Source organism: Rhincodon typus, unplaced genomic scaffold (assembly GCF_021869965.1).
Source record: "Rhincodon typus isolate 14 unplaced genomic scaffold, sRhiTyp1.1 hic_rhity00001075, whole genome shotgun sequence".
NCBI lineage: Eukaryota > Metazoa > Chordata > Chondrichthyes > Orectolobiformes > Rhincodontidae > Rhincodon > Rhincodon typus.
In genome coordinates, this window is record NW_025966713.1 from 16,205 (window position 1) to 26,912 (window position 10,708).

The 10,708-nt window shown below is 42.5% G+C and overlaps 1 protein-coding gene across 1 annotated transcript; it reads left to right on the forward strand.

Moving 5' to 3' along the window:
• Window positions 1-368: 368 nt before the first annotated feature.
• Window positions 369-10,452, forward strand: LOC125481169 (probable G-protein coupled receptor 139). Its single transcript, XM_048592366.1, has 2 exons — window positions 369-549; window positions 9,548-10,452. The coding sequence occupies exons 1-2, from the start codon at window positions 369-371 to the stop codon at window positions 10,450-10,452; spliced, it is 1,086 nt and encodes a 361-aa protein (XP_048448323.1).
• The last annotated feature ends 256 nt before the right edge of the window (window positions 10,453-10,708 follow it).

The window sequence follows — 10,708 nt, forward strand, 5'->3', positions numbered from 1 at the left end:
GGCACTACTGTCATATACAATGAAGAAAGATTAAAAAGATGGAAAGTTTTATGGTCCATTCCTCAGCAACCTCATTCATTCCGTCCAAACTGAGTAAATATTCCCTTTTATTGTGATATGAAAAGTGATGTAAGGAAGGGGTTAATTGAGCCTGTTTGTAAGGTGACTGTGATTAATTTCAGTCCAAATAGATTCTAATTATCTCAGTGGAGGGTTTCCATATTTTAATGATAAATAGGCTCGCTTCAATGTGTTATCCCATAGTATGAGTGGGAGTATCACTTACAGCACTAATGGGGATCAGCAGCTCCAGGGAGAGGGGGAGGAGAGATCAGAATCTGAGAACATTCAACTCGAATATTCCAATAATGGATCAGAATCTGAGAACAATAGACTGGAATGTTCCAAGAATGGACAGGAGTTTATCCATGTATGTCTGGATTCTTTCTACATATTATGATGGGATGTCATTATCAGGTCGGATCCAATGGATACTTTACATTATTCAATGTTTTTATTATCCTATCCTGGCTGTCGTTGGTGTCCCTGGTAAGTGTCACTGTTCAGTTTTTATTTCAATAAACCATGTTTAACTGCATTACTGTCTTTTCATTTACTCTACACTCTAAGCTGTTATTGTTCCTGCTAAGACTCTGAATCCAGATATTAATTCTATGAATCACTACTAACTGCTTCAGTTAACTTGATCATTATCTCCCTTTGCTTCTGGTAGTGTTGTCGTCGGTTTCTGTACTGAGCTATACCATTTCTGCTGAGCGGTGATTCATTGCATCCCTGCCCTTGTTATTTAAATATTGGGAGCATGGAGGTCATTGTCTTCTGTTCTGGTTACAAACTCCATTTGCTTCCTCTGACTCCATCCCAACCCTAGCCAATATCTGAGTTGAAACAGATGAATTACAATGGTGGTGATCTCTTTTGACCATGAACTGATCCCTGATCATTCCTAATTTTAACTACTGACACTCTCAAAATATACTTCACTGGCTCATCCCATCTGCTATTTGAACTTTCAGCTATGAAATACAGTCTTTACGGAGCCAATAATTTTGGAGACCTGCTGCGGATATGGGTCCGGCCCGGCGCGAGATTTACACCATCTCCCCCGGATTTTCACAGGCCAGCGAGGCTCACCGGAACTACGGCGCTTTCCAAGGCACGGGCCCCTCTCTCGGGGTCAACCCAGCCCAGGGCGCCCTGCCCTTCACAAAGAAAAGAGAACTATCCCCAGGGGTCCCGCCAGTTTCTTCAGGATCGTTTGCGGTACCGCAATGGACACAGTGAGGTGCCTGTCTCCACCACTCCGGATTCAGAGATCTGAACCTGAATCCCTTTTCGATTGGCGTTATAACATGCCAGAGGCTGTTCATGGCACGGTGGCTCAGTGGTTGGTTCTACTGCCTCACAGCCCCAGGGACCCGCGTTCGATTCCACCCTCAGGTGACTGTCTGCGTGGGGTTTGCACATTCTCCCTGTGTCTGCATGGGTTTCCTCCGGGTGCTCCGGTTTCCTCCCACAGTCCAAAGGTGTGCAGGTAGGTGGATTGGCCATGCTTAATTGCCAGTTATGTCCAGGGATGTTTCGGGTAGGTGGGTTAGAAATGGGGAAATGCAGGATTAGGGGAATGTGTCAGGCTGGGCTCCTCTTTGGAGGGGCGATGTGGACTTGTTGGGCCAAATGGCCTGTTTCCACACTGTAGGAATTCTATGATATGATGGGAATAATCTGCTGCTGACACTCCCAGCTTCAAACCTGCCTAAGTAGACCTTGGTTGATCCTGTACAGTTTGTATCTGAACTCACACAAAAATCCCATCCATGTATAATTCGTGTGCGCACTGATCTATATTGTTCTTGGATCTGGTAATGCTTTTATTTTAATATTCTCAAGTACATAATCACATCTATCCATGAAACGTCTCTCAGTCTGTCTCTGTTGATTACCAAAACACTGTCAGTTCTTCATGCATACACTGATTTCCTTCATGCGTGTTCTGGCTCAAACAATGATTTTCACATGTACAACCGCCCTCTCCCCCCTACCCACACACACACACAGACACACACACACAACCTCTTGCTTTGCCCTTGTGCAATGGAGCTATAGACACATATATAAATATATACATTTACATAAGTACAAATATAAATTTGTGGGATGCCCATTTACTGTCACTTACAGCATGAGCTACAATGTTCCCCATGCTCGGTAGTTGTCTAGTGCAAGTATAGTACCAACATACTAGCAAAGGTTTGCAATGCTCTCTATGCTGGGCAGATAGCCCAGTTTACTGAACAATACACTGGCGTATGCTCCATGCTCGGCTGACATCTTGTCCCATTTATGGAATCTGGGCCGATTCTGTGAGGCAGAGTCAGAATTTGATGTAACGAGTCATTTCAGTTGATCTGGCAATGCCTTTATTTAATGCTGTCATTATTGTGATTAGGACCCTCTAAGGTCGCACCCGTCCAGTTAGTCCCACTCCCATCCCTTTTTTCCCATATTTCCACAACATGTTCTCATTTAATTAACTGTTTCTTTCTTGAATTGGAATCTTTCTGTTCCTCTGTATCTTCCCCTGGCTTTGATTCTTGGCTGCCTAGTGTATAGAACGCTAGCAGGGCTAAGCTGAGAAACAATAAACTGGTGTGTGTCGGTGTTGTCCTGCTGGAAGTGTTGGAAGTGACGGAGGATGATTATTTGAATGTGGATTATAGTGCAGTGGAAAGTGAGGACAAGGGTATCATTCTGCTGGAGAGAAGAGGAAGGGGTGAGAACAGAAACACGGGAGATGGGTCAGTCACAGCTGAAGGCTCTGTGCACCAGAGAGGAGGGGATTTCTCGTGGAGGGAAAAGGAGGTCATGCCTAAGGCTTCCCCCTGGAATATGGCATCATTGAACAGAAATGACAGAAACGGAGAAACTGGGAAAATGGAGTCACTCTCAGCTGATCATGTGTTCAGCCACTTGTGGAAGATTCCCCTGAACGATTCAAAAGAACCAGGCATTTAAATTGCAGATTTTTGTCTTATAACTGCTGTAAAGCGGGATGTGAAAATCGAACCACGGAAAGGTCAGTGGATGTACAGCGTCAGACGTTTAAGTAGACATTCCATAACGCTCAGCAATGATTGTTTCTGTTTGAAAGGATGGACTCGATAAGAAGATGAACTGCCCATGGTTCACAAAGGCTGTCAAGAATACTATTCATCACAAACTAAAGAATTCAAATTGTTGAGAGCTAGTGTAAGCCAGAAATGGGATGCTTAGTTTCGGAGCCAGAAGCAAATGATATAAAGTAAAAAAAGGAAGAAAACATATTATGAAAGTACATTGGAAAGAAAGATTAAAACAAAACAAGTAGCAAGAGATTTTCCGTGTATATATAAGAAATAGTTCAAGGTGAGTATGTGACCCTTTGAAGAAAGAAAGTCACAAAAGTATATGTGGGATACCTGGAGGGTGTGACTGGGGAATTTTTTTACAGGGAACAAGCAGGTAATTTAAACCAGTATTTTGCATCGTTCCTCACAAGTGAAGACACTGAGTGTTTCAGTGATATATGTAAGATGTTAATAGGGGGAAACCTAAATAGTCTCAAACAAAAAGAATACATTTTTTGATGATAAGACAGGCAAGTCAACAGTAACTGATACACAGTTCTAAAAGAAGTGGTGGCAGAGTGGCTGGCGGCAGTGTTTGAAATATTCCATAACTCTCTGGATTGCAGGAATGTTCCAGCAAAACTGGAGAACTTCCATTGTGGCAGCTGTCTTCAAGAAGGGACTGAGACAGAAAGCAGGAACCTATAGGCCATTCAGTCCCTTATTCAAGAAGGAATTGCAGGACATTTAGAAAAGCTTAATGCAATTAGATTCAACAAAGTTTTGTGAAAGAAAAATTATGTTTTGCCTTGTAAAATCATGTAAATTTTTCCTGGTGTTCCTTGAAAACGTAACAAGCAGACTTGATAAAGGGGAACTGATGTACAGTGTATTTGGTTTTCTATATGGTTCTTAATATAACAAAATAAAGGCTCTTGTACAAGACAGGAGCTCACAGTGTGATGGATAATATATAAGCATTGAATGAGGATTGTTTAACACATAGAAGACTGAGAGTAGGAATTAGAAGGTCTTTATCAGATTAAAAAGATATACCTACTGGAGTACCACAATATCAGTCCTATGGCATCAGTTATTTACAATTTATACCAATGGCTTGAAGGCGAGATTTGAATGCATTATATATCCAAAATTGCGGATGATGCAAACATAGGTAGGAGGGAAAATTGCAGACAGGATGTAAGGAATCTGAAAGGAGATATAGATTAGGGCAGTGACTGAACAAATATTTGACAGGTGGAGATTACTGTAGCAAAAAGTATGAGGTCCTGCACTTTGGCACTGAGAGGCAAAAGCCACGCTATTATTTAATGGAGAGTATGCCAAAAAAGTATTGTATAAAGGAATTGTACAAAACACAAAGTTAGCATGTTGGTGCAGTGAGTAACTAGGTTGATTCTTGGAATGAAACTGTTGACTAATCAAGAAGGTCTAAAATGGTTAGGTGATTATTCATTATAGTTGAAATGAATGAAGGGTGATATTACTGTAAAATATAAGATGCAGAGAGGCTTGACAAGGTAGGTATTGAGAAGCCGTTTTCATCTGGGGACATAGGTACAGAACAAAGAAGATGCAAAGGATTTTTTTCTCTCAGAAGGTAGTGAATGTTTGGAATTCGCTAACCGAGGCAGTTTTGAAGGCTAGATAACTGAACGTATTTACAGATGAGGTGGATCGATTTTGACATATCGGCAAGTTGAGGAATACAAGCAGTTGACATTAAAGTGGAGTTGAGCACTGGAGCAAAACAACCATGCTCTTATTGAATAACGGGGCATGCTGGAGGGGCCACTCCTGTTCCTATTTCTTATGTTATGTTATTAGAAAGTAACTGGTTATTTTCCTGGAAGTCGTGTTGTGCAATTTTGCATTCACGGAGACCAGCGCTAACCCTGGGTGAGTGAATCCTGGGTAAGGATTGGGGACTGTATTCACAGTTAATCTGGCTCTGCAGCATGACCCACATCTGAAGCAGAAATTGCAGAGAGGGAAAGCCTGTAAAGAGGGATTGGAGTGGTGTGGGTGTGCTCTTCCTGACCCAGCTTGGATTTTCCAAGAATATTTTCCAACCTATTCCTCGATATGGTCCTGTGTAGCAGACCCGAGGGGCTGAATCGAACATCAGAACATAGGATTGAGGAGCATGTATGATCCATTCAACTCTTTTACACTCCTGCAGCAGTAAATAAGATCGTAGCTCATCTCATTGTGGTCGCAACTGCACTTTTCTGTCAATATCCTATTTTCCATAATTCACCTGTCCATCGAAAATCAAACTAAGTCAGCCACAAAATAATGTTAAGATCCAACCACCACAAACTACTGGGAAAGAGATTTCCCACTTCAATGAATTCCCACTTTGTGTATTTCTCATCATCCCTGTTCTGATTGAGGTTGGAGGGGTTACCTTTTCTAGTCCACTCTTCTACTGGCCACAACAAATTTTAAGTGTAACCAGGCTGGTGATATGGCCAATGATATCGGTCTCAGACTGGGTCAGGCTCAGTGATAGGAAAAAGTCAAGCAGATTTCTTCTGTCAGCCACAAATAACTGGTTTATGACCCAGTCAAGCTTTCTCAACAAACGCACAAAGCCTAATGACAATACATTTGGACTATACAGACACCCATCAGCAATCCACTCTCCTCAAGATTTTGAATGATTCAATAAGATCACCTCTCATTCAAAGGGTAACATGTTAAACCTTCATAATTTTAGCCCTTCAACCGAGGAATAAGTGAAGTGAAACACCTCTGAACTGCTTCAAATGTAAGTATATCCTTTCTCAGGTAAGGAGATAAAACAAAACCATCACGCACCGTACTCTGACTGTGTTCGCAGTAAGACTGAGTACAATTGTAGCACCACAACCTTCCTACAAAGTTGATTGAAAGTGCAGCGAGAGGGCACATTTTGTGCCTTTTTTTTTCTTTAAAAATCATTTTCAATTTATTGCAGAGATAAGATTTATTTTCTTTTCTCAGAGTGTTGAGAGTCTTTGGAACTCTCTTCCCCAGAGAGCATTGGAGGCAGAGGTACTGAATATTTTTCAGGCACAGACAGATAGATTCATGAATAACAACGGAGTCAAGAATTATCGGGGAGTGAAATGGAATGAGTAGTGTGGGGTGGAAATGCTGACAATGATACAAAATGAAACAGCAAATGACCAGACCACCCAGGAATACAATGGAAAATGAAATGATCATTTGGAGAAAATTTCAAAATGATAACAGTGATAGAATAAAGTCGCTACAGCCCCAGAGGCCATGGGAGTATTCTCTCAGGAGAGAGAGAGCCCTCTTGGTGTTTTAACCTGAGGGTCATCACACCTCGGGCAAGATTAAAGGTTGAGAAAGTGGGCTGTTCATTGTAACCCCTGTCAGTGTGGAACTTGAACCTGCACTGTTGGCCTCCCTCTGCATCACAAACCAGCTGCCAGCCAATTGAGTGGGAGACTATGAAACTGCTGCAGACAGAAATAGACAAAGACAAAAGATTTTAGAAACTTTGATAACAATGAAGAAACTATAAGTCAGATAATACTCAAGATAACGGATGAGGACAAAAATAAAACAAGTTCTCTGCAAATAAGGTGAGATAAGCAAAATAATCAGAATTACTAATTGTAAATGGATATTGATAACCATAAAATAAGTGTATATTTTTGATTGGCTTATGCGAAATGAGCTTAAAATTGCATAAAAATATAAAGCTGGTCTTATATATGGTTTGGAGAGCCTGTCCTCATGAGAACTGGCTACTGAACATATGCTTGAAGAAAACTGATGTACATTATGTCCGAGTGTCATTTGGCCAATGACAGGAGTCCAAAGGACTGAATGACTGAAGGTTTCTGTAACACGGAGCTCAGGACACAATTAAATAGGCCCCGATATTATTGAAAGGTGGAGCAGATTTGAAGGACTAAATGGCCTCATAATAGACGTTAATCATATGTCATTTAGAAAAATTACAACTTTGCTCCTTCCTCTTATGTGTTATATACTGTGGGACTGGTACTTCCTGAATCTGGGAATTGTTTGAACATTATCTGGAACATTGTATAAACAACATAATCCAGAAAATTCTAGAGGTGGCATTCTCCAGAGCATTATATAAACGTGTTATTGTATGGGTGAGGGGGGAGATGCTGTATGCAGGAGTAAGTGGTGGAGAATGAGCCTTGTTTAAAGATAGGTGCCATAACATATATACAGTGAATGTGAGGGAGCAGAGAGTGGCACTTATCCTAGCAGAGTGGGGAAGGTTATTGAGGCTTGCACTGTATTTCTGGACATGCAGATACTGCATTGAGCTGGGTGGTGAGCTCAGACCATGCTCAAGGGGTCTGGTGATGTGGCCTCCTCTGGGGAAAAAAAAAGTCCTCCTCCTTATGAACCCATCCACCAGGACAGCCAGGCCCCTGTCAACAAATTGTCATGTAATTGCCCCTTATCTGCCATGCTTGGGATAAACCGTGTAGAGCAGGTCCAAACTGAGAAAGCTCAAACGTGTGCCCATTGGCTTTTTAAATATCGCACCAGCGCAAATGATCATGGAATTTTCAGGGTCATCTGGGCACTGGCGAGTACATCCATCCATGAGGAATGGGGGAATCAGACTGCCACCGAATGACAGGGACGCCATGGGGTGGGATAGTTAGTTAATAAGGTGAGTTTGACACTACAGCACCAGAAAACTAGCTCAAACTCGTGCAGACAATCCCTCTGTCAAACTCAATGAAAATGACACTTAGACAAATTATTGTTAGCTTCAGCCCAATGAGTCAAAGACTCTGCTGACCCCACTCTCAGTTACAAAGCTACAGAAAGAATGTTCATCCAAAGCTCTCCAACATCCGAAGTCATACCAAAAACCCACTGTCTACCATTCCTGAAAACTGTGGCCCTTGTTGCAAGATGCTATCAAACTGTTTTCATTTTGTCATTGTTAAACTTGTAAACACATTTTTCCATGTCACTGTCTCTCAATCTCCCCCTCTCACTCTATGTCCCAACCTCCTCCCATTTGTTGATATTTAAATTGATTCATAGAAACATCGAAGACAGAAGCAGGAGGAGGCCCTTCAGCCCTTCTAGCCTGCTCCACCATTATTCACGATCATGGCTGATCGTCCAAAATCAATAGCCTAATTCTGCTTTCTCCCCATAACCTTTGATCCCATTCGCTCCAAGTGTTATATCTATCCGCCTCTTGGATGCATTCAATGTTTTGACATCAATTACTTCCTGTGGTAATGAATTCCACAGGCTTACCACTCTTTGGCGAAATGTCTCCTCATCTCTGTTCTAAATGGTCTACCCAAATCCTCAGACTGTGACCCCTGGTTGTGGACACATCCATCATCAGGAACATCTTCCCTGCATCTATCCTGTCTACTCCTGTTAGAATTTTATAAGACTCTATGAAATCCCCCCTCATTCATCTGAACTCCAGCGAAAACAACCCTAATCTAGTCAATCTCTCCTCATACGTCTGTCCCGCCATCCCTGGAGTCAGCCTGGTAAACCTTCACTGCACTCCCTCAAAAGCAAGAGCATCCTTCCTCAGAAAAGGAGACCAAAACTGCACACAATATTCTGGGTGTGGCCTCACCAAGGCCCTGTCTAACTCCTGTACTTGAAACCTCTCGCAATGAAGACCAACATCCAATTTGCTTTCTTTACCACCTGCTGCACCTGCATGCTTACCTTCAGTGATTGATGGACAAGGATGCCTGCACACTACCTTCTCCCTTGATCTGCACATCCCTCTGACATCTCTCTCTGGCAGTGGTTTTCACATCCACAGCACCCCTTGTCATGGCACAATGGAGATATGGAGCTGTAAATGGATGGGAGCCCCACATCCTGCTACTTTCAGCATGAGCTGCAAGTTTCCGCATGCTGGGCAGTGATCTAACGCAGTGTTACGGAGCAATGCACTGGTGTGATCTGCACAGCTCTACATACCAGGAGGTTTATGCTCCAGGTTTACAGATCAATTCACTGGTGTTTACTGCGCAACTTCCCGTGCTGGACAGATATCTAGTCTGGATTTACCGATCAATGTACTGAGTAGTCTGCACAATTTTGCACTTGGACAGATTGTCAGGATGTGTTGAGCAGTACATGATCCTGATCTGCACAGTAGCCCATGAACAGACATGTCACCTTGGTTTATGGTGTCTGGGCTGGTTCCATAAGATAGATTGAGAATGTGATATAACTGACCACTTGTAAACTGTAAAGAACTGTAAAGAAGTGACCCATATCTGCTTTCAAATGATCAGTGTGTGAGAATGTTCTAGAAACCATCACTTCTCATGTATGTGTGTCTGAGTGTGTAGTGAGTGAATGAATAATAACTTATTTGTTTTCCTTCCTCACAGTTAACGGAGTGACGATCTACATCCTGCTTTATAAAGATTGTGGATTGTCTCCATGTGTCAGTCGTTACCTGGTTGCCATGGCAGTGGCGGATCTACTGGTCATTATCCTGGACCTGATATTGAGGCACATTCCCATTGTTTATCCGCAACAGTTTTATTTCCTGGTGTACATCCCCGTGTGTAACATCCACGCCGTCCTGCTTTATGCAGCCACCGACTGTTCTGTCTGGTTCACCGTCACTTTCACCTTTGATCGATTTGTGGCCATTTGTTGCCAGAAGCTGAAAAGTAAATATTGCAGTGAGAAAACAGCGGCTGTGGTTCTGGGAACAGTGACTGTGCTGAGCTGTTTAAAGAACATTTTCTGGTATTTTATGCTCAGATCTCGATATCAGCTGCTGAACGCCCCCTGGTTTTGTGATGTAACTCACGCTGTTCAATCTTCTCGTGTCTGGGTCACAATCGAGTTCCTCCACCACGTTCTAACCCCGACTCTCCCATTTCTCCTGATTCTGCTGCTCAATGTTTTCACCGTCAGACACATTTTAGTGACCAGCAGAGCCCGCAGGAGACTCCGGGCTCACACCAATGGGGACGGTCAGGGTGACACAGAAATGCGAAATCGAAAAAAATCCATCATTTTACTGTTTGTGATCTCGGCCAATTTCATCCTGTTATGGTCAACGCTAATGCTGTATTCTATATCGCACCGGATGAATAATATTGGGTATATTTCTGTGTACCTAGATTACTCTGTGCTGGAATTAGGCTTCGTGCTGCAGCTCCTCAGTTGCTGCACAAACACCACGATTTATGCTGTGACCCAGACTAAGTTCAGACAGCAGCTGAAGAATGTGCTGAAATATTCCTTTACCCAAATTCAGTCAATCAAACTTACTCATTAAACAATCCATCCAGGATTCTCTCATCTCAGTTCAATGTTTCAGCAATGAAGCAGCCTGTTGCTATGGTGACAGACTGGGGGTCGTCCTGCCTTGTCCAACATTATCACACAGGTTACAGGGACACATTTCAAAGTTTCTCTCAACTCAGGGCCTTGTGAAAAAAAGGCACCATTCCACTCGCTGGACCTAAAATGTAAAATTTGTAAATAATAAAAATATCAATTTTTAAAAATTGTCAACTTGCCGATATTTTGCT